We start from the raw sequence: 24,012 nt of genomic DNA, 5'->3' as shown, positions 1-24,012 counted from the left end.
CTCCGGTGGTACTGACGGTAAGTTCTGCACTATTATTGTTGCTTTTTATTACTTCATGATCCTCCCACTCAGAAAACGACAGGGCTGGTTTTATCTCATTCATTTTATAGATGAAGAAACAGATGCCACAGTCAGTTCAATCTGGAGTGGTTTGATTCTAAAGCTGTGCTGTCCACCTTGATGCTCTATACAGATTCAACCACAAGCTCACAGCTAAGGCAGGGTTGCTACCCTTTCATCTTGGCTCCAGTCTTTCAAAAGCTTGTGGTGCCCATATCACAAATATGGGCACTCAACCTGGCAGCAGTTAGTTAACCCATAGGAGGCTTGATAACCAGTTCACAGTGTATGCTTTTAAAGCAAGGGACACACAAGAGATCTCTCGAGTTTTCTTAGGGATAAAGGGAGGACAAAGAAATTATAAAAATTTGGGGGTAAAGAAGACAAAATGTTTTTTATTTGAAGAGGTTCTTATTCTTGGTCAAATGAAATTTCAAAAAGTTAGGTTTTGGCCATAACCAGGATACTGGAACACAGAGTAGGTAGCACCAGCAGGATGTGCCAAGAGAACAGGGCTTTCTTTCTTTAGTTCATGTTCTAAACTCTCTGAGAGAGTCTCTCTGTGCTTCTACCCTGCAGACATGGGAGCAGGCGATCAAGAGATGCCCAGGCTGACAAAAGGCAGGACAATCCAAAGCAAAAGGAACAGCTAACAGACATTGAATATTGGGAGCAAAATACTGTGGTTGATGCAGGGGAAAAAAAACCCACTTTATAAGAAATGAGGTTAATGTGGGAAGTGGCATCACGGCATCAGCTAGGATGCTTGCCTCCATAATTAAATTTTCCTCAATTCCACCTCATCAGATTTCTTGAGATTACCAGGGATGCGACAATAGCAAATTACTCAAGATGAATCATTTCTCAAATTACATTACTCCCACCTCAGTGTTCCTTGTCTCGTTAACAAATACAATTACTGCCAACAGGGGAATTGCTTCTGTTGGGGTGAAACTGACCCCCGGGTCTTTCTGGGAATGGTGGGAACAGCTCCCAACTCCTCGGAAATCACAGAAGTAAAAAAATGGAGAGACCAGGAGCACGAGGAGGGTCCTGGGCTCCTGTCTCGGGGAAGTGGACTCAGAGCCTCCTTTGATTCATCCTACATCTGATCCCAAGGCAAGGAGGATGTGTGATTCTCACCTCTCTTCTTCACACTTTGCTTTTAGATCTTTAAGAATGCAAAGGGTGCCCCATCAACGGGCACTTGAAGACATTAGGTAGGTGGACTCTGCCTTGGCTAATTCAGGAGCGGAGCCCCAGGCTTCAGTCTCAGAGAACTACCAGGTGTCTAGATATTGGCTCGTTCAGCACAAAGACTTAGCAGAAGCTGTCAGAATTCATGCCAAGATCGTATTTTCAGGATTTCAGGCACCCATCCCACATCTCTGTCTTCCTGGCCCTGGTTGCCAGTGTATCGCTCCGTTCCTGCCAAGAATGCTTCCCACTTAGCAGGACTGTCATGTGTATCTAGCTCCTGGACTTGTGTTGAGTAACATGCAGAGGGACGGTCCAGATATTGATCCCTCTCTGAATCTCAGGAAGTTCCCAAGGAAAACTGTATGTGTGCTGGCCATGCCCACATTGGTCCTCTTGTCATCATCCCTTAAGCGACATGCCACAGAAGTGTGTAAACATCCAGACTGTATTAGGCATTAAGAGACATCTAGAGATGGTCTACCATAAGCGGGAGAAAGTGCACAGGTTATGCACAAATACTATGCCATTTTCTATAAAGGGCTGGTACATCTCTAGTTTTTTATAATCAAGGAAGTAACTGGAATAAGTTCTTTATAGACACCGAGGGGTGTCTGTACTGAGAGACTCAGAAATCCTGTTTCTATGAGTCTTTCTTATGAGCCTGGGCACATATAATTTCATGTTCCAGAATCTTCCTTGTAGCACTTTCTGCAGCAACAATGTCATCATCAGGCAACAGAAGTTACTATGTCCAGGAAAGAACAGCCTGTGGTTCTTCAATTGTGGAATCCCTGTGGCTGTCAACTTGCACACACTGACCGAGGTTTGGTACAGAATATACCATGGCATTCTAACCATGTTTCCTTTGCTTTAGGACATAGACTTGTGCCTGTAATTTCAAACACTGCGAAGATATTAGAAAGACGAGCTCCAACCATCCACAGTAGTCACATCCAGAGGGTAAGAATTTAGCCCAAACAACAAACAAAACAACAAACAAACAAAACAAAACTTCCCAAGTCTTACTGACAAAACAAAGTGGAGGAAAAGTAGAAACGCAAGTGTAAATCCTTTGCCCTGAATAGCCACAAGTGGGCCAGTAGGGGGCGGTGTCCCTTTCTCTCTTCTCCATACACATTGGGAAGCAACGGCCAGAGGCGTACGTTAGTAATCTTTTTTTTCTGTTTTAGCTTCCTGCTCAGACATAAATCCTGAAAAATTAATGTATCGTTTCCTTTCCTGGTTTTGGAGCTTAAGGGAAGTCATCCTAAGTATGGCTTATTCTGTGATCAGCTCTCCTTGTCCGGCATGCTTTACGGTAGCATGTGGCTAGCCTTTCCCGCTGTCTCCACTCCATGGGACTCTACTGTGGAAGCAGACCACAACTGTCCTTATGTGTGGGGAACTTGTCTTGTGTTACTGTGAACAACTCTGCTATGGTTCCTTTGTCTCTGCCTGTGTGATAGGTGTGTGTATGTTCAACATGAGGAGAAGGGGGTCACCATCCCACAAACTTACCCTACACATTCATCTCTCAGGAGCCCTGCATATGCTCCTGCATCTCTGACCCGCCCTAGGACACTGCCCAACCATCACAGGCACACAGGTATCTTCCACTCTGGAGCTTCTTTTTGCTTATAATTTCCATTACTATCTCTTATTATTAACAAAGGTAAGTTTTTAAAATTATACATAAGTGCGGAATTCATACTTTCTTTGTTTCTCTCTTTTATAGCTGAAACGACAGTCACCATCTTCAGAGGATAAACGACTTTGACTTTTAAACCACATAGTCTCTGTCTCAACTGTTGGAGTCTGTCACCAAAGCCCTAAGGCAGACATAGGTACCATATTTGACTGGGGCTCATAGTCTGCCAAACTCTTGTTTATGGATTTTGTTTGAGTATATTTTGGGGAGCAAATATCTACCAACAGTGTGTGGTTTCTCCTTTTTACTTAGGGCCTTACTTTTTTTATGAGAAGAATTCCAGCAGTAATTATTATTTCCTTTCCTTTCCTTTCCTTTCCTTTCCTTTCCTTTCCTTTCCTTTCCTTTCCTTTCTTTTCTTTCTTTCTTTCTTTTTTTTTTTTTGATTTTTCAAGACAGGGTTTCTCCGTGGCTTTTTGGTTCCTGTCCTGGAACTAGCTCTTCTAGACCAGGCTGGCCTCGAACTCACAGAGATCAGCCTGCCTCTGCCTCCCGAGTACTGGGATTAAAGGCGTGTGCCAACAGCCAAGAAGCCATGCTAAAACTCAGTGTGTGCCTAGGATTAGTCCCCATCTTGTCTTAAACATGAGCAATGCCTTGTGGAAGACCAGAGGGCTCCCAGCTGATAAATACCCACACAGATGGCATTGTCTCTGTGAACAGGGAGGGAATGAGCCCATACTATAGGGTAAAAAAGTAAGAAAAAGCATCCCCAATGTGGATACAAGGCAGCCTCATGCTCCATGTTGGGGACACACTCTCCTCCGCAAGGACCCTGAGAGTACTCACCTGGTTTGATGGGCTGCTTGTTGGAAAAGGTCAGAGGTGCGACAAGGAATTTGGTCTCTGCAACCGGCACCCAGTGATGGAGAATTTTTACTGTCCAGACCCCAGGCCTCAGAGGCAGATTCAAAGGGGGTTTGTAGTGTGTGAATTCTGCGGTGGACTCAATCAGGATATCATAGGTGGCTGCGATGACGTTGACAGGGTCCACCCAAATAACAGTCACAGTCACATTGGGCCCCTTCCCCCATTTCTGCATCCCCACGGGCTCATCCATGGGCCCCAAGAGACCGCCGAAGTTCCGGAACAGCCTTTCCTTGGCATCCCAATCAGTGCCAACCTGAAACAGGAGAACACATTCTGAAACCACTGGGTCCCAGGAAGGTCCATGGTTGCATGTACCCATTTCACTGATGAGGAGACTGAAGGTCCAAGTCTCCAGGGACTCAAGGTTACACAGCTGATAAGCAGAACTCATAGGACTTCTGCTCAGACTGGGACTCTAAAGCCTACAAATCTCTCTTTAATCCGGCATTCTCTGTGCCTAAACCGTGCTGTGTGCATTGACTCAAACTCCATACTTATGAATTAAATGCAAGTTCAAATAAACACTATCTTGCACACCATTCCAAGTAATAGCCTGCCATTCCACTGGCGAGCCTGGGCTCCTCTTGGGCCTCTGATTCTACAAGTGGCACACCTGCATTTGCTGTGCTCCTTACGCATAAGGATGGAGACCTGGCTTTGGAGTAACCCACCAAGAAGCTTGGAGACAGGGTGCAACCTGTATCACTGCAGGATGGAGACCTGGCTTTGGAGTAACCCACCAAGAAGCTTGGAAACAGGGTGCAACCTGTATCACTGCAGGATGGAGACCTGGCTTTGGCTCCTCCAAAGCATTCTTCTCTGGACCCCAGAGAGGGGACATGCCTTATATCCAGCTAGATGGTTGCAGGGCAAGCCTCTTGGCTTTCCTCCCTCCACTCTGCCACCTTCAAGCTACTCTGCATTCAATAAGCAGGGGGCTGCCATGTGCTGCTTCACTACTCAGGTCTGAGCTAACCCCTCACCGTGGTCCCCAGGCATTCCTATCATCCACTACCATCTACCGACTCTGTTCCGTATGGCGCTTCTTCCAGCCCTTTTAACCTACCAAGCCACCCTCTCCCCATCTCTGAATGGAATGTCCTACTGCCTCATACCTGTGCACAGCCCTTATCTGAGAGGTCTCCTTAGGGTCCCCTGAACACTTTAACACATCACTTCTCCCTCCTGTAATGTCAGTCTGTGAGAAGAGAGCCTGCTCTGTGTGGATCTCAACTCTTCTACTGTTCCCCCAACAGGGCCGAGCAAAGCAATGTTTCCTAATAAGCAAATAAATTGCTTGACAAAAAAGTGAATTAGCCACATAGAACCTTGGTACTGAGCTATGATGATGATTTAGATCAGATTAAATGAGGTGTCTTTTTTTTTACTAACAAAAAGGGGATGCTCCCTAAGAGGAGTGACTTTGTGTTTCTGAAGTAACTGCACATAGGTAAAGCTTCTCTCTCTCTCTCTCTCTCTCTCTCTCTCTCTCTCTCTCTCTCTCTCTCTCTCTCTCGTGGGTGCATGTGTTCATGTGTGCAGTTTGAGATGAAAGTGTGGCTATACAAGTCCACTGGAGAAGTGTCTGTACATGCACAGCAAACAGTAGCTGAATTTCTTTCTCTGTGCTCTTGCCTGGAATTACTAAGCCCACTCTTCACCTAGGATACACAGTTCTACAGTTAACACTAAAGGCTCCCATTAGCCAGGCATGAGGTCAGCATCTGCATGTACCTGCTCATGTGATAGTCTCCTCTGTGAGAATAACATTTCATTGTGCAGATGAAACTGAGGCTCAGAGACAATATCTTGCTGTGGGAGTCCAAGAAGTCTATCAGTAACGGATCATCTATTTGTATGTCCATCCATCCACCCATCCGTCTGTCCATCCATCCATTCATCCATCCAACCATCCATACGTCTACCTATCCATCCATCTCCTGTCAATATGCACTACCTATTAATTATTTATTTTACAGTATATATGGCCCATGGAACAATATCTCATTTATATATTATTCTGTATATCATCAACCAAGAAATCCATCCATCCATCCATCCATCCATCCATCCATCCATCCATCCACCCATCATGTCTAAGTATCTGTGTACTACTCTGTCATTCACTGGTCATTCTATCTGTCTGCATATCCATCCATCCATCCATCCATCCATCCATCCATCCATCCATCCATCCATCCACCCATCATGTCTAAGTATCTGTGTACTACTCTGTCATTCACTGGTCATTCTATCTGTCTGCATATCCATTCATCCATCCATCCATCCATCCATCCATCCATCCATCCATCCACCTACCTAGCTACCTACCTCAAACTTGAATACATACTTAATGATCAGGGTTGAGCAGGTGGATTCTCTATTAACCTATACTCAGGGCAGCCACTCTTGTAACACTACTAACAGAAAGAAGAATAGTCCCAAAGCTATGCAAGGGCCATGCAGAATGAATTCGTAACTGCTCAGGGAATTCTTTAGAGCACTGCTCTTGCATTTTCTAAAGGAGTGGAGGTGGACAGTTACCTTGGCATCTGTGTTCTCAAACAGAGTCACTTCAGCTGGAGAGTGTAGAGCAGCTCGCCAAAAAAAAAAAAAAAAAAAAAAAAAAAATGGGTTCTTGTCTTAAACTGAGGAGCACGAAGAATGTTACATGTCCCCTTCCCAAAGTGTGAGGAGAGGGAGTCACCCTGTCATGCAGTCCCGTTTCTGTCACATCTGTTATGTCTGTTATTTCCACTTTGCCATAGTGCGGAAGTCTACAATCATTCATTACAAAATGGGCTCTTGCTTAAGTTTAATAAATGTTCAAGTTCAAGCCTACCATCGTGCTTCCTAGCTCCTAACCCCTTTATCTTCATCTCTCCATCTCATTCACCATGTTCTAGTCACATTGGCCTTGCTTCTTCTTCAGCCTGCCAAACCCCTGCCCAGAATCACAGGACGTCTTCCTGTGCTCTGTTATTCATTCAGAATGTTCTAGATCTTCCCATGGATGAAATAGCTCTTCCACAAGATTTAGCTTGAATCTGATCTATTTTCCAAAGCCTCCCAAAAGAAATCCTATCAGAGATCGCCTCCACCAGCCTCCTAAGCCTGAGCAACCATGTGAACAGCTTTCCTTTCATTCCGAAATATCTGCCATGAGATGAACTAATTTCTCCTTCATCCATTACTTGTCTGCCTGCCCCAGCAGAATTCGGTTCCATCCATTGTGATGGAACACTTTGTCTGGTTCACTGCTGTCTCTCATGAATCAAGTATATTGTAGGTCGTTGGTGAGCACCCTTTTCTCCAATCAATGGCAAGGACCATCATGCTAGAGAAATCTATCTAAGTTGACCATCTGCCTCTATATAAGATCCTGAGACCATGCTAACATCAATATCAAGGGTGCCCTTACACAGCTTATAAATGGCCCTTTTTAGATCTTCCTTCCTTCTCGTTTAACGCTGTACCTCAGTCATTAAATAAGCATCACTACAAAAGTTCTACATATAACATGAGGGCCTTTGCCTCCTGTGCCTGCACTGTTAATGGTAGAATTGGTTGTCCTCTCTCCAGGGTTGCAGGATCCATTGTGAGAACACTCACAAATTACTAGCCATGTGATGGCCAACAATCTCTTGTCATTGCCAGAGATACCCAGTGACCCAACAGCAGTCTGATAAACAGGGAAAGCCCAGCCACCAGACATTCATCTCTTTAATGGGACATTAATGTCTTCAATGGGCTGCTTGGGACCCCAGAGCAGAGTCCAGCTGGTGCAGCATCTAATTGCCCTGCTGACTCCGGTAATTTATGGAGCTGGCTGCCACAGCATCTCAGAGTCAGTCAGTCCCCATAGAACCTTCTTTAAAAACACGAGTTTACAAGAAACTCATCCTTGCTTGTTTGACAGCAAATTTATTCAGTCATGGAGCAAAGCAAAGAAAGAGGCCCGCAGTGAGTGGAGAAGGACCAGCAAGGAAACACAAGCAGGTGAGATCTCTCCCCTCATGCTCCCAGCCCCTCAAGTTCCTGCATATCAAAAGCCACTCTTCAACCTTAACCTGGCACTCAAACTCATTTGTGAGGTCGTGAAGCTCCATCATACTTCCTCTTCCTTCCAGCATTTCCTAGCCCCAGGGACAGTCACATTTATTCAACAATATTCAGCATTCCAGCTTTCTGGTGTACAATCAAGACACGTTCATAAATCAGCAAGATAACATTATAAGGTAAATTCTAAAAGAGGCAATTAAAGATGTAGCTGGTATATAATGCTGTTATTGTGACAGAAGGCAGGGGTAGTCAGGGAAGGAGTCTCTGAAGGTGCCTCTTTGGATTTAGATCAGAATGACTAAAAAAATAAAAGATAAAAATATAGGACAACTGGGAGAAAGCACTATAGGTAAAGGGAGATGACAAGCTCAAGTCAGGAATAAGGACATCTGGTTTGACAAAGATGCAGGAACTATGAGCAAGAAATGGTGCAGTATTGGACAAGAGTGGAGAGGCAAACACTAGCCAGATCGTGTGGGACCTTTTGGACCTGGAGGTAGGGATGATGTGATAAGCATCTACCAGGAAGCCATCTCCCAAGCCCAAAACATTCCCAAAAGCTGATGTTATTTGAGTTGAGGAGAGTGATGTTTTATGGATCCATACATCTGCAGTTAGCCTACTTATTCGTCTCTGGACATTTCTGTTCCCCAATCTATCCACCCACTCATCCATTATCTATCCATTCTTCTGTCTAATCATCCATCCATCCATCCATCCATCCATCCATCCATCCATCCATCCATCCATCCATCCTGTTGCCTACAAGTACATTCATTTACATGTCTGTCCATTTGTCATCTATCTGTTCATCTATGCATCTGTCTGTCCATCCATCTACCCATCACCCATCATCCTATTGCCTACACTTCCATCATTTATCTGTCTGTCCATCTGTCACCCATCAACCCATCTGTCCATTTATATGGCCACCTATACTCCCATGCTTCAGTCCTCCTCCATCCATTTGTTTGGCAGTCTGCCTAATTACCAACCAGCTTCATCCATCTATCTATCTATCTATCTATCTATCTATCTATCTATCTATCTATCTATCTATCTATTTACATGGCCACCAGCCCACCTACTCCTAAGGTATAGGAGCTAGCCCCTGTGTTAGGAACAAGGGGAACAATATAAAATGAGGCATGAAATTTGTGGCCAGTGAGATGTGGGATCAATTTTGTGATTTTCCCATGTCTTAGCAGCTATTTAGAAAACAGTTGGAAGTCCATAAGCCTCACCCAATCCATAAAATGGTACTAATGCCATGACTTCATGAGAATGCTGCCTTGTTGATGACTCATTACTAAAATAGACTTAGAAGAAATCAATTGATGGGATGCAAAATTAAGGGAAGAAAATCTGCCCTAAAACAACAGACCATGCTTCTTGGCTGATTCGGTTCAAAGACACTGACACGCCATTATACCTCTCTGTTTGCACTGTTTATGATGTTGTTCCAGTGTATGCGACTGGGAAATTGTCTCCAGGAACAGGATAAGCTCATCTTTAGGGCTCTACAAACACCCCCTTCCTCTGTTTCCAACTCTATGTGTCAGATGAGGCCCAGAGCCTGGCAAGAGAGCTTCAGCAGACAATTAAGACTGACACTGGCCTCTTACCTCAGAAAACTGAAGCCTCCCAAAGTCACTGGGCGGACTTGCGATCTTGAAGACTTTCTTCGGCATCATCCAAGTCTCCAGTGTCTCCAGTTTGCTCACAGCAAGGTTAGTCACGTGGTGCTTGATCAGAAAGCCCTGGAAACGGTCGGCAAGGAAGTAGAGATGGACAGATGCTGGGTGGCCCATTGGGTAGTACCTAAAAACACGGGACCAGGGTATGAGGTGTGCAGTGTCATCATGCGGTTCCCCACACTTCACAGTGGTCTAGCTCCTCAAATGGACCCTACTTAGCTAACATTCACCATAGTCTACATCAGTCTGAAAGCTGCTGTCTCTGAATCTAGGGTCTAAGCAGTTGCAAATAACTTCTTTTTTAACCAAGAGGTAAATGTAAAACATGCTGACTGTAGGAAAGTACAATAAAGAAATTGCTGCTTTGATGCCTTTTCCCATAAATAACACCAATTCACAGAGATCTTTTGAGTGCTGGGTACCTGAACACTTCTGTTGCTGCCTTGTTCTGTAGCCTCATTTTCTATGCAGGTATCTGCAGACATGGTGCCTAGTGGGCTGGCTAATGTGTGTGTCTGAGAGTGCAGGTGCAAGCATGTGAAGGTTAACTAGACACACGGATGTCATTCTCTGGGTGTCTTCCACCTTGTTTTCAGAGGCAGATTCTGTCACTGACCTGTAGTTAGACTAGCTGGCCAGTGAGCCCCAGACACCTCCCCAGTGCCGGGATGACAAAGCACCTGCCACCATGTCTGGCTTTTAAAATGAGGGTTCTGGAAAACGGAGAACTTTCTCAGTTTAAAATGAGGGTTCTGGAAAACAACTTTCGTGCTCACACTCACAGGGCAAGCACTTTACTGACAGAGCCATCTCCCCAACCCCATGACTATTATACACCTGGAATCATAACATATACGCTATGCTTTTGCTCCGTCGGACTTCCTGGGAACTCTCATCTCTGATAATAAGGTTGTGTGTGTCTGTGTATAATATGAGTCATGCAACACAGTATTTTACAGAACCAGTGATCTACTGATGGATAATAATAGATTGTAAAATATTTGTTATTCCTTTGGAATTCACATTCATTCACTCCCTTACATACGCACCTCTAAAACTCTTTTCATCTGGTACCCAAGCTTGTCAGAAACACTGATTTATCTTCTTGTTGCCTTCCTTAAGTGGGTGTTGATGAACCCACACTGTTTTTTTTTCCTTTTCTAAAAATTGCTGCCAATACACACTTGCAAACACCCAGCCTTCCATAGTAAGATTATTTTAAATTGCATGCTGTTGGTCTGCAGTTTTTCTGGCTAGATAGGGCTGGAAAGCTTAGCAAAGAGGAGGAAGCAGGGAGCAGAAAGCAGAAGGGAAGAGGGAGCCCTGGAGACCAGCAACTCTCCACTTGCAAAATAAAAAGCTGCCACTTCTGCAGCGTGTAAATTGCACAGCGATAAGAGGCCACTGTGGCTCCCTAATAATAGCGTTCCACAAATCACTGTCCCTTCTCTGCTAAGCGCAAACTTCCCTCTACTTCCGATCTGGAGTTTTAAGTCCTTATGTTCAATTAGAACGGCTGGGAAGCCTCCTTCCTATGTTGACGCGTCTCAAGAAATCACTGCCTTGTTACTGGGATGCCTCTGGGGCTCTGCAGAAAGAACTTGCCTCATCTTCAGACTGCTGGGTCTTCATGGATCGTGCCGCCACTTTAGATGTGATCATGGCGGGTGGGATGCCTAGGACACTGTGCTGTTGCAGTGTCTGGCAGTGTCCGGCAGTGCTTTCTCACGGAGATGTTAGGTGCCTGTGCTGCCCAACACAGTAGCCACCAGCAACTGCTAAGCACTTAAAACATGGGCACAATTTTTAATGTTAGTTCATTTATTATTTTTTAATTTGTGTGCATGTGTGGTACAGGTATTTGTGTGCATGCGTGAATGTGTGTGTGTGTGTGTGTGTGTGTGTGTGTGTGTGTGTGTAGGCCAGAGGAGATATACGGTGTTTTCCTCTATAACTCCCCAACTTATTTTTTGAGACAGGGCCTCTCCCTGAATCCAGAGCTCACCAATTAGCTAGATTAGCTGGCCAGTGAAGCCCAGGGATCTTTCTGTCGGCCTCCTAGGGCTAGGACTAAGGGTTCATGCTGGCTTTCGGCTTGGCTTTTTATGTGGGTGTCTAGTTCATGCTGCCATGTCTGGCTTTTTATGTAGGTTCTGGGGATCTGAACTCAAGTCTTCATGCTTGACTAGCAAGCACTTTCCTCATCTTCTCAGCCTTCTTACTATTATTATTTTTTCTTTTCAGACAGCACCTCATGCATCCCAGGTAGGCATAGTTGAACATGGTCTTGAATTCCTGGTTTTCTTTTCTCCACTTCCAAACACTGGGGTTACAGATGTAGGCTACCATGTTTGGCTTAATGTTAGTGAGTTTAAATGAAAATGATCATGTGTGGTACTTGCCCTCCTTGGAAGAGTCTGTGTTCACCTGCATGGGTGTCCCCAAAGCCTCACGGCTCCAATATCTGGAGCACATTACAGCTTTGTCTGCACGGGCATGTAGAGTCCATTCCCCACCTCCTGGCTCATCTTTAGCCAATAGCAAGTGTAGAGATGCCATGGATGGTCTGATCCAGGCCTTGCCACCCATGCATCTACCTTCCTGACTTCTTGGGGTCACCTTGAGAGCATGTTTAGGCTAGCCTGTGGGAAGATGAGTCATTGGTGAGAGATGGGAGCCACCAAAGTTGTGGAGCCCGTGTCATTGTGGTTCAGTTAACAGTTTCCAGTCAAGAGCTGCAGAACCACCCTCTCTCTGCCCTGCAGGTGGCTGCAGGCCCAGACTGGAAGGAAGATGGTGAACACGAAGGAAATGATGAGCAGTTCCCAGCAGCCCACAGTTAATGCACTGTTGGCGCTTGTTTTGTGAGGTGAGTGTGGCTACAGACAGAGGAGCGCTCACTGCCTGGGAGTGAAGGGAGAAAAAGGGAGAAAGTAGTTCAACAAAGGAGCAGACAATCATACTGAGTGTTGCTGAATGTCAAGAACAGGAGCGAAGGCCGAGTATTGGAGTAATCTGTTGCTTTATTGCTTGCCTTTCCTTCCTTTTCTCTATGTCTCTGTCTCTCTTTGTGTATTTTTGCATGAGTGTGTACATGTAAGGCTGTTGGTGAGTGTGTGTATAGAATGCCTGTGAAGGCCAGAGGACAGTGTTAGGTATCAGTCCTTGGGCTCCTTCTGCCTTTTGTTTGGGGCGAGGTCTCTTATTGGCCTGGAACTTTGTCACTTAGGCTAGGCTAGCGGGCCTGTGAGGCTCCAGGCTCCATCTGTCTCCCACTTCCTCTCATCATTGCCAGGTTATAGACAGGTGTTACAGGGCCTGGTTTTCATATGGGTGCTGGAGATCCAAATGTCTTCATGCTTGTGAGACAAATGCTTTCCCCCATTGAGCCATCTCCACCAAGGGTTCCTGTTGTGTGGCTCCAACCCCCCTACTCTACGGAGCAATGCCAGAGGCTGGCCCAAGCCTTCCTAAGGCCTCCACAGGGTCGCTGTAGGAATCACCGTTATCACACTGGCTGCTCTTTATGAGCCACAAGCACTATGCTTGCAGCTGAACTCAAATCTCTAACTTCAAGTGTAAGGCTCTCTCTGCTCGTTTTTGTTTCCATCTGCCCAAACTGACCACTTTCTGACCATGGGTACTTTACTTTGAGCTCCTGGTGTGCCGAGCTCATTTGTGCCTCAGGACCTTTGCATAGGACATTCTCTCTGCTGGGGATGTTCCTCTCCTCTTGTGAGTGTATGGTGAGCTGTGCTTTGCTGTAATGCTCAATGAGAACTAGCTGAGAACTTAGCAGAACGTCAGTTCTTACCGACAGTCTTGAACTCTCTCTCTCTCTCTCTCTCTCTCTCTCTCTCTCTCTCTCTCTCTCTCTCTCTCTCTCTGTGTGTGTGTGTGTGTGCGTGTGTATGCGTGCACAGGTGCATGTGCACACTTAGGAACTGGGCGTCTTTACACTAGAAGGTAAGATCATGACCTTGAGGTCACTCTGTGTTAGCGGTGAATGTTGAATGCCCAACAAAGAGCCTGATGCACAATGGGTGTTCAAGCAATGCTTGCTGAATGATTGAGAACCTAGGTTTCCCTGTAGCTGTGTGCTTGCTTCCTAAGTACATCTGAGGACCATGCCACCTGAGATGTAACACAAAGCCCTCTGCATTTTATCGTCACATTACTTCATCCCTAGGTAATGGCAACAGCAACTACACTAGGAAAAGGGAAAGCGCCACGAGGCAGTAAGATAATTTATAGAATGCAGTGGGAACATTTGTCTCACTCCGTATTTACATAAGGTGAGCGTGAGAAAAAAAAACAAAGAAACATACAACGTTTGGATTTCTGAATGCCTTGAAAGAGCCGGTGATTTGGTAGTCAACTTCAAGCTGAGAGTCTGAATGGATTGGGCTAGAGTTGAACGAAGTAGCACCAGTGCTCTAGGCTGGTCTGCGCAGTTATCTCCTGCAGCACTTGTACTGACTTGCAGCTGCATGGAGCTCAGGTGATCTAGACCGGTGTGCACCATGCCCCTTGTAGGGCTCATGTTCACTCACATGTTCATGGGGCTCTGGTCTAGGCTGGTGTGCACAGCTCCCCCTTCAGGGATCATGCTGACTTGCAAGTTCACTTAACTTAAGAGGTCTAGGTTGGTGCGCACAGCACCCCCTGTGGGGCTCATGCTGACTATTATATTTACTGGCATCTGAGTTGGGTTTTTGTAGGAACATATTGGCATCTCAATCCCTGCATGGTGGATCGGAAGTGGCCTCTCTTTCCTTGTTCTCGTATGTTTGAATCTGCTCTATCAAACATTTCTGCAGAGCACATGCATTACTTTATAATGAGAAAATGAATCAATAAGCAGTGTTTTATGAAAGGTTGTAGCACAGCCTGGAAGTGCACAGCGTGCATGAAACGCCCAGATCAGATGAAAGGCACTTGCTGTTTCCCTAGATGCCCCACGGGTAGCAATTCATTCTCCTTTGCCTTTTTGGGATAAGGGTCTTTTGTCCTGATTTATTCCCAGCCTCCGATTCATAAATACAAGGCTTTGCCCACGGCAAGGCACAATAGCTCCATCACAATAAAAAATGAAGGAGAAAAGCCAAAGGATTCTGGGCCCGAGGCAACTGGATGGCTTGCTTCATTCCAAAGCAAGTACCAGGAGAAAGTTTTTCAACAACCCTAAATAAATGGGGAGTGTCTTTTGGAATTTCCTCTAAGATCGTTTATCTTATAGGTCCTAGGATGCTCATGATTAAGATGGTCTGGGAGGACAGTTGCCTCCCAGGTTTTGGGTGCAATGCTGTATACTGGGCAGACAGTCTGTGGTTCCAAGGTTTACATTCTCCCACAGTCTGACCAGGGGGAAAAGACACTCACTAACATTGATACTGGGTTGGTGCAGCCACATGGGATGGACCTGTTGGAGGTGATGTCCCTTGGCTTGCGGGAGGTTAGGAGTGGGAGTATCAGTAGCCCTTTAACCCCAGAGAGGGATTGGGAGATAGCTCGGTTGGTAAAAGTGCTTGCCACGCCAGTGTGAAGACCCTAGTTCAGATCCTTAGTACTCACATAAGAAGGCAGAACTGTGGCATGTACCTGTACTGCCAGCACTGGGGATGTGGAGACAGGAGGACCCCTGGGGTTTGCTGGCCAGTCTTACCGAATCAGTGAGCGCCAAGTTCAATGAGAAACCCAACACACACACACACACACACACACACACACACACGCTGCACACGCGCACACACACAGTGGACTGCAAAGGTGGCTCAGCAGTAAGGGCTTACAATGCTCTTGTAGATGATGCTAGCTCAGCTCCCAGTGCCCAGAATGGGTAGCTCAAAACAGCCTATAACTCCAACTCCAGGACGACCAATGCCTTCTTCTGCCCCCCAGGCCACCCATACTCACATGCACATGCTCCATACCCACACAGAGGCACACGTGCATATACATACTTTAAAAAGAAATGTGGGGCAAATGAGGAGAAGAGTGAGGGAAGAGCGCACCTGACATTGGTCTCTGGCTTCCACAGTTCCATGAACATGTATGCACGCACACATCATAGCACATACAAGCTTCTGACAGGGCAGGACTGGACAGCCTTAATGACCGGGAAGGGTAAACTATGCAGTGATAGTGGACACACTAAATAAAGAGCCACAATGAAACAGCAATGAGAGGGGCGGCTTGCCGATACTATCTTAACCAAAACACTCACTTCTGACCATTGTGATGGCTTACTAGGGCCACTAGGGCATCAAAATCATGTGAAAGCTACTGAACACCTCGGCGTGTAAAATGCTATTAAAACCAGGACCGTAGTGCACACTCATGAGGTGGCTCTTGGGTGCTTCCTTTTCATCTCACGTATGAAGAAACTGAGGGTCCAAGGGGTTCACACCTTGCCCAAGGTCAGATACAGTGGTGCACACCTGTGATCTCAGACGTGGTGGTTGAGGCTGGAGGGTCCCAGCGAGCTTAAGGCCAGCCCAGGTGACACAGCGAGGTATTGTTTGCAAAAGAGAGAAACCAAGGAAGACAGTCTGATGGGAAGGAGAGGAGGAAGAAAGGGAGGAAGAGAGGGAGAATGTGATCAGGGTTGGTATTACTGCTTGTGTCCCGGGAATAAGAGTAGGCTAAGAAGCAGAGCCTTAGCACAGTGTGGAGGGACTCGCGTGGTGGGCGGGGGGTGGGGGGTGGAGGAGTAGGCAGCGGAGAAGCATGGCATTAGCACCTTGCTCTGCCATCGACCCAGCTCAGCACCTGGCTCACCTGCAGCTGTTCTCGCCGTCCGTGTGCAGGGACGACTCGGCCCTTCGCAGCCCCAGGCGGATGAAGGAATGGTAGAGTGTGAGTGCCACATCGCTGAGGCTGTGGATACCGTCCGGCTCGTCATAGACGTTCTCCCAGTAGGAGCGGAGGCCCGGGGTGCCCGCAGGATAGTTGCCATACAGGTAAGAGTCCAGCTGCCCAATGATTTCCTGGTTCACTATGGCTTCGAACTTTCGGGCAAAGAAGGTGGGCCGGGCTGTCTGCTGTGCTCAGGAGAGATACAAGACAAGTTTATCATCAAGCAATGTGTGTGTGTGTGTGTGTGTGTGTGTGTGTGTGTGTGTGTGATCATCCTACATCCTGCAAGGAGAAGAGGGCACGGCAGTAAGCCGTGGGACTTCATGACCTTTCAATATTCTCCTCTATAAAATGGGTCAGAATGAGAGGGGGACGATGTTAAAACCTGTAAGACATCAAAGCACAGTGGGCACTTAGGAATCACCACCCAAATGCCCCTGAAATAAATTGAATTGTGGGTAGTCAGAGCTAGATTGGTTCTCAGTGAAGGTTATAGACAAGCAATTTTAGTTGACTGGGAGAACACCTAACATCAGATTCACTGGCAATGTTTACAAAGTGGAAGGTTCACAGGAACAATTTCTGGCTTCCTTTCAAACAGCAACTGTTGAGGGAAACCCTGGTCATATTCTGAAGCGGCAATGGTGGGTAAACTGGATTGGCAGCATATCCCTTTAGATAAGACACAAGCTCTTCTTCCAGCCATTGTCCCCACTGTTCTTTAGAGTCCCTTGGCATCTTAGCTGATTGACAGGCTCACCAGGGACACTCCAGGGATGACACTTCACATGCTCCAGGATCTGGGGTCATGGTGCTCTGACAGGAAAACCCAGTCACTCATACAGGGGACTCTACACTGTCAATGACCCTTCCTTTCTTTTAATCTAAAATTATCCTTTGTCTCAGTTAACCTTGCATTTCGGGGCCACAGATCTGCTAGATAAACATTTATAATGGAAACAAAAACTTCCTTTCAACTAGCAGCTGCTTTCTTAGAGCGAATGAGACTACATACTATCTATCTCAGGCTAATGTTTGGCCAGACCGTGGTCTGAGCAAGACCTTCAGCCAGGCAAACCCACAGTCTTACCTTCTTCTCTACTCTGTCAACAAGTCTGGTGACTTTCAGAAATGTAAATCTCCCCCAAACTCCCCATGTATTATAATGTTTCCATGTAAACTGAGAACTTATAGAAATGGGCGCAGAGGGAGAAAGAGATTTATTCACAGATATACAGCAACACAGTGGATGAAGATCTAGGGTTCAAAGACAGTATGTGCTGACTGGGGGAGATAGCTCAGTTAGTGGATTTCTGGACCCATGTAGAAATACTGGCCATGGTCATGTGTGTCTATAATCCCAGGACTGGAGAGGAAGAGATGGGCAAATCTTTGGGCTTTAATCAGGGAATTCTGGGTTCAGTGAGAGACCCTGCTTCATGGACAGTATTGTAAAAATACTTCCTCTTGGGGGACTTAAGCATCTAGTCCCTCTTCATAAGACCTCAGTGACAAACCAACGACCACCCTGGGGAACTAAGGAGTCTGTTAGGCTTACTTAGAGATCATGGGTAAAGGGTTATGGGCAGGAGCATGGGAGACCCTAAAGCACCTGGAAGGTCTGCACCCAGCAGAGATGATGGCTTCAGAGTTACACAGATGGATCCTTTCCATGTTAAACTTCCCCAACCCGTATTCTCTATCCTCTCCCTGAGAAGCCCCGGGGCCATATGCAGTTAGTTAGACAGCCTGCTAGATACTCAGGCGAGAGCACAATAACTGTGCTGACCCCTCCTATGCAGGAATGGCCAGAGTCTATGGACCACCTCCTATGCAGGAATGGCCAGAGTCTACGGACCACCTCCTATGCAGGAATGGCCACAGTCTACAGACCACCTCCTATGCAGGAATGGCCAGAGTCTACGGACCACCTCCTATGCAGGAATGGCCAGAGTCTACGGACCACCTCCTATGCAGGAATGGCCAGAGTCTACGGACCACCTCCTATGCAGGAATGGCCACAGTCTACGGACCACCTGCTATGCAGGAATGGCCACAGTCTACGGACCAGCTCCTATGCAGGAATGGCCACAGTCTACGGACCACCTCCTATGCAGGAATGGCCACAGTCCAAGGCCACATCATGATGGACTTTTGCAGCAGCCATAACTGATCTCATGAAGATGGAGGCAGTTTGGTCTTGGATGAGTGAGTTCTACAACAGTGTCCAGAGGAACAAAGCCTGAAGCTGTTTTCTGCACACACACACACACGCACATACATGCGTGCATGCAAGCACACTCATGCATGTGTGTGTGCACATAAAGAGAAAAAAACCAAGCGCCTGCCATCTGTAAGTATTATACTACTTCTAAGGCAGGGCTTCACAGACGTCTTCACCAGAGGGACAAACAGTAGGTACATAAAGCACTGAATTCTCCAGTCTGAAGCATGGAAACACCCAACTACAAAATGGCAGGTGAGTGGTGGTAGCTGTGTTCCAACGAAACTTTATTATATGAGTAGGCTGGGCTGACTCTGGCCAGGGAGTTGCGGTGTGCTCAGGACTGTACAGAGAGTTAAATACAGCCCTGTCCCTTGAGGAGTTCACTCTGGTTAGTTGTTGCTATGGATCGAGCATGATGCGTCCTTCAGAGGACTAATAGCTGCAATAATGACACCGATAACTTAGAATATTGTATGAAGGGCATTGCAAATCTCATCACCTAAGCCTCTGATAACTCAGCCAGGCAGGGTTATAACTCCCATTCTACAGATGAGGACATACATCTCAGAGCAGGAACCAATACTCAGGAAATGCTCACATCCCCAACACTTGCACCAAATCCCACAGCTCCAAATCCTAGGTTCGTTTTTTTTTTTTTAAATCACATTCCTCTAGGATGGACTGGTAATGGTGAAGATAGACCGATGGGCATGTGAGAGGGCAGGTGGACTGATGGACAGGTGAGAGGGAAGATGGATTGATGGACAGGTGAGAGGGAAGATGGACCGATGGGCATGTGAGAGGGCAGGTGGACTGATGGACAGGTGAGCGGGAAGATGGACTGATAGACAGGTGAGAGGGAAGATGGACTGATGGACAGGTGAGAGGGAAGATGGACTGGTGTACAGGTGAGAGGGAAGATGGACTGATGGACAGGTGAGAGGGCAGGTGGACTGACGGACAGGTGAGAGGGAAGGTGGACTGATGGGCAGGTGAGAGGGAAGATGGATTGATGGACAGGTGAGAGAGAAGATGGACTGATGGACAGGTGAGAGGGAAGATGGACTGATGGACAGGTGAGAGAGAAGGTGGACTGATGTACAGGTGAGAGGGAAGATGGACTGATGGACAGGTGAGAGGGCAGGTGGACTGATGGACAGGTGAGAGGGATGGACTGATGGACAGGTGAGAGGGCAGGTGGACTGATGGGCAGGTGAGAGGGAAGATGGACTGATGGACAGGTGAGAGGGAAGATGGACTGATGGACAGGTGAGAGGGAAGATGGACTGGTGGACAGGTGAGAGGGAAGATGGACTGATGGTCAGGTGAGAGGGCAGGTGGACTGATGGACAGGTGAGTGGGAAGATGGACTGATGGACAGGTGAGTGGGAAGATGGACTGATGGACAGGTGAGAGGGAAGATGGATGATGGACAGGTGAGAGGGAAGATGGACTGATGGACAGGTGAGAGGGAAGATGGACTGACGGACAGGTGAGAGAGAAGGTGGACTGATGGACAGGTGAGAGGGAAGATGGACTGATGTACAGGTGAGAGGGAAGATGGACTAATGGACAGGTGAGAGGGAAGATGGACTGATGGACAGGTGAGAGAGAAGATGGACTGATGTACAGGTGAGAGGGAAGATGGACTAATGGACAGGTGAGAGGGAAGATGGATTGATGGACAGGTGAGCGGGAAGATGGACTGATGGACAGGTGAGAGGGAAGATGGACTGATGTACAGGTGAGCGGGAAGATGGACTGATGGACAGGTGAGAGAGAAGGTGGACTGATGGACAGGTGAGAGGGAAGATGGACTAATGGACAGGTGAGAGGGAAGATGGACTGATGGACAGGTGAGAGGGAAGATGGACTGATGGACAGGTGAGAGAGAAGGTGGACTGATGGACAGGTGAGAGGGAAGATGGAGTGATGGACAGGTGAGAGGGCAGGTGGACTGATGGACAGGTGAGAGGGAAGATGGATGATGGACAGGTGAGAGGGAAGATGGACTGATGGACAGGTGAGAGGGAAGATGGACTGATGGACAGGTGAGCGGGAAGATGGACTGATGGACAGGTGAGAGGGAAGATGGAGTGATGGACAGGTGAGAGGGAAGATGGATGATGGACAGGTGAGAGGGAAGATGGACTGATGGACAGGTGAGAGGGAAGATGGACTGATGGACAGGTGAGCGGGAAGATGGACTGATGGACAGGTGAGAGGGAAGATGGACTGATGGACAGGTGAGCGGGAAGATGGATGATGGACAGGTGAGAGGGAAGATGGACTGATGGACAGGTGAGAGGGAAGATGGACTGATGGACAGGTGAGAGGGAAGATGGACTGATGGACAGGTGAGAGGGCAGGTGGACTGACGGACAGGTGAGAGGGAAGGTGGACTGATGGGCAGGTGAGAGGGAAGATGGATTGATGGACAGGTGAGAGAGAAGATGGACTGATGGACAGGTGAGAGGGAAGATGGACTGATGGGCACGTGAGAGGGAAGATGGATTGATGGACAGGTGAGAGGGAAGGTGGACTGATGGGCAGGTGAGAGGGAAGATGGATTGATGGACAGGTGAGAGAGAATATGGACTGATGGACAGGTGAGAGGGCAGATGGACTGATGGACAGGTGAGAGAGAAGGTGGACTGATGGACAGGTGAGAGGGCAGGTGGACTGATGGACAGGTGAGAGGGAAGATGGACTGATGGACAGGTGAGAGGGCAGGTGGACTGATGGACAGGTGAGAGGGAAGATGGACTGATGGACAGGTGAGAGGGAAGATGGACTGATGGACAGGTGAGAGGGCAGGTGGACTGACGGACAGGTGAGAGGGAAGGTGGACTGATGGGCACGTGAGAGGGAAGATGGATTGATGGACAGGTGAGAGAGAAGATGGACTGATGGACAGGTGAGAGGGAAGATGGACTGATGGACAGGTGAGAGGGAAGATGGACTGATGTACAGGTGAGAGGGAAGATGGACTAATGGACAGGTGAGAGGGAAGATGGATTGATGGACAGGTGAGCGGGAAGATGGACTGATGGACAGGTGAGCGGGAAGATGGACTGATGGACAGGTGAGAGGGAAGATGGACTGATGGACAGGTGAGAGGGAAGATGGACTGATGGACAGCCCCCAAGAAAGGCGCTGAACAGCTCATCATCTTTACTTCCTGAGCCCTGGGATCTGTTTTGGAGATGGGTTGGACAGCACTAGGGGTCAGTCTACTAGAGACCGTGCCCTCTGCTGCTTCCTAGGTGTGCATGTCTTTAGGCATATCGCCCAACTGCTCCAACCTCAATTTTCCTGTCTTTGAAGTGAGCAGCGGAGTGATTAGCACATGCTGTCAGTTGCTGTTAAGTGGTCACCACTGACACTTCAACTGGCTACTAGGTTCCCTATTGACCTACAGGTTGTCATTTACTAGGGACAATGATCAGTTTCAGTGGCAAGAGACAAGAGACTCGTTTCTACCTGCCATTCTCTGACCACAGACTGATCTTCTAGAAGGGTTACTTTTTTAAAGACGTGTGTATGTGTGTGTGTGTGTGTGTGAGCATGTGTGAATGTTACATGTGAGTTCCCAAAGAGGCCCCCCAAAAAAGAGTTCTGGATTCCCTAAAGCTGGAGTCACAGGCAGATGTGAACCGTCTGACATGGTGCTAGGAACTGAACTTGGGTCCTCTAGAAGAGCAGGAAGACTCTTAACCCCAGAGTCATCTCTCTAGCCCCAAGGGTATGAGCCTATTTTTTATTATCCTCTTCCTTTAGAGTTCCTTGGAAAAGAACTCTCTGCTTCCAACAGACAGCAGAGTCTAGACATTGTCTTTACTTATCGCAAAAAAAAAAAAAAATCTGTGTGTACATAGTCTACTCTCTAAGTTAGCTTGGTTCATCAGAGACCATAATGTCCCCAGAAGTTGCGGTTGTTGTATAGATGCCACCACTAGTAACAGCCTGAGGTAGCGACACTCCCAGGAATCAACATACCAAGGCTCTGGGCTGTCGTCTCTAAATGCTGTAGGTCTGCAGGCAGGGTAGGGATCACCCTAGACAAAGTCATGGGCCACTTTTCTTCTTTTGGATAGATAAGGCATTGTCCCCCTACAGCCTTCTTGTTCTGCAGTGAGTGGAGAGAGTCCCCAGTTCACCCAAGTTTATGCTCACGATTAATATGAGTCTGAGAGTCCTCTGGCAGCTCTCAGTGCATCACCAAATACAGGCAGCTAAAGATGCTAAGTGGGGGCGTTGGGGGATAATAAATAACAGCAGGAAAATAGATGATTTTTTCTGTGTCCACAGAGGCACAGAACCAGGGTAGACTAATTGTAAAAGTCCCACATACTCACCTCTCCTTAGCCCTACCAAATTCATTAATTGAATGGCCACAAAAATCATTTAATCCCTCTGTGCTTCGGTATTGTCATCTACAAAGCAGACGACATCCATCCCAGCAAAGCCAATGCTCACAGAGGATCTGGCACAGAGCTAGTAAAGAGTAGATCCAACATGACAGTATCCTAATCACATGGTGACCTTCTACATGGTCCCTGTTTGGTCCTGACTTGTAGCGGTGCAAGAGGTTGAGGTCCTGCATCCTGGATAAGCCTCCTGGTGATGGAGATGCTGCATGTGGCTATGATTCAAGGGACCAGGTTAAGAGACCTGAAGCTGTACAAAGACAATTTGGACCATGCACCACCACAGCAAGGATGTCTCCTGGCGTCATCTGTTTGTGCTGATGCGATTGCTAAAGGGACCCTACCTGACCTGTCTTAGCATTTCATGAGGGTTTGTTTGGGTTCCTCTAGAAAGAAAAGAAGAAGAAACCTAGACCCCACCCCTCCCAGGCATCACACTGTCCTGGGGGAGCACATGGAGTGAGAAGAGATTCCATCTAGAGTAGGAGCTGGGGCCAAGCATTCTCCTGGCTTGTGGTGAGCAGATGAGCAATCCTACCACACTGCTCAGAACTGGACAGAGAAAGGCTATACAGAGGCAGTTGTAAAAGCATTGATGTTTCTACCTCTTGTTAGTCTTTCAAATTTAGAGAGCATGGTGGTCTCCCAACCTGGATGCTCCTCAGGTTTTCCAATGTGCAGTATAAAAATATTCTAGACTTTGCTGGAGACCAGTGCTTCTCAACTAGGGGCAAGTATAAACGTATGGCACATTTAGGGACATTGTGGAACATCTTTGGTCATGACAGTTGAAGACTGCAACTTCACCTGTGGGTAGAGACCACAGAGGATGGTCTCCCAAAACACAGTTGACCCAGTCACAATGTCAAGAGTGTTGGGGCAAAAAACCTGCCCTCAATA

At 47.2% G+C, this 24,012-nt stretch overlaps 1 protein-coding gene across 1 annotated transcript in view; it reads right to left on the bottom strand.

Moving 5' to 3' along the window:
* The window catches only part of Xylt1 (xylosyltransferase 1), a 297,219-nt gene that overhangs the window by 4,372 nt on the left and 268,835 nt on the right, over window positions 1–24,012 (bottom strand). The window contains exons 9-11 of the mRNA XM_075971992.1: window positions 16,378–16,640; window positions 9,526–9,721; window positions 3,758–4,091 (exon numbers count right to left, since the gene is read on the bottom strand). Coding sequence (XP_075828107.1) covers window positions 3,758–4,091; window positions 9,526–9,721; window positions 16,378–16,640 — 793 coding nt within the window. The remainder of the gene's footprint in view (window positions 1–3,757; window positions 4,092–9,525; window positions 9,722–16,377; window positions 16,641–24,012) is intronic.

This window comes from Microtus pennsylvanicus, chromosome 5, assembly GCF_037038515.1.
Source record: "Microtus pennsylvanicus isolate mMicPen1 chromosome 5, mMicPen1.hap1, whole genome shotgun sequence".
Classification (NCBI taxonomy): Eukaryota; Metazoa; Chordata; class Mammalia; order Rodentia; family Cricetidae; genus Microtus; species Microtus pennsylvanicus.
This window is presented reverse-complemented; position numbering and strand designations above follow the sequence as displayed.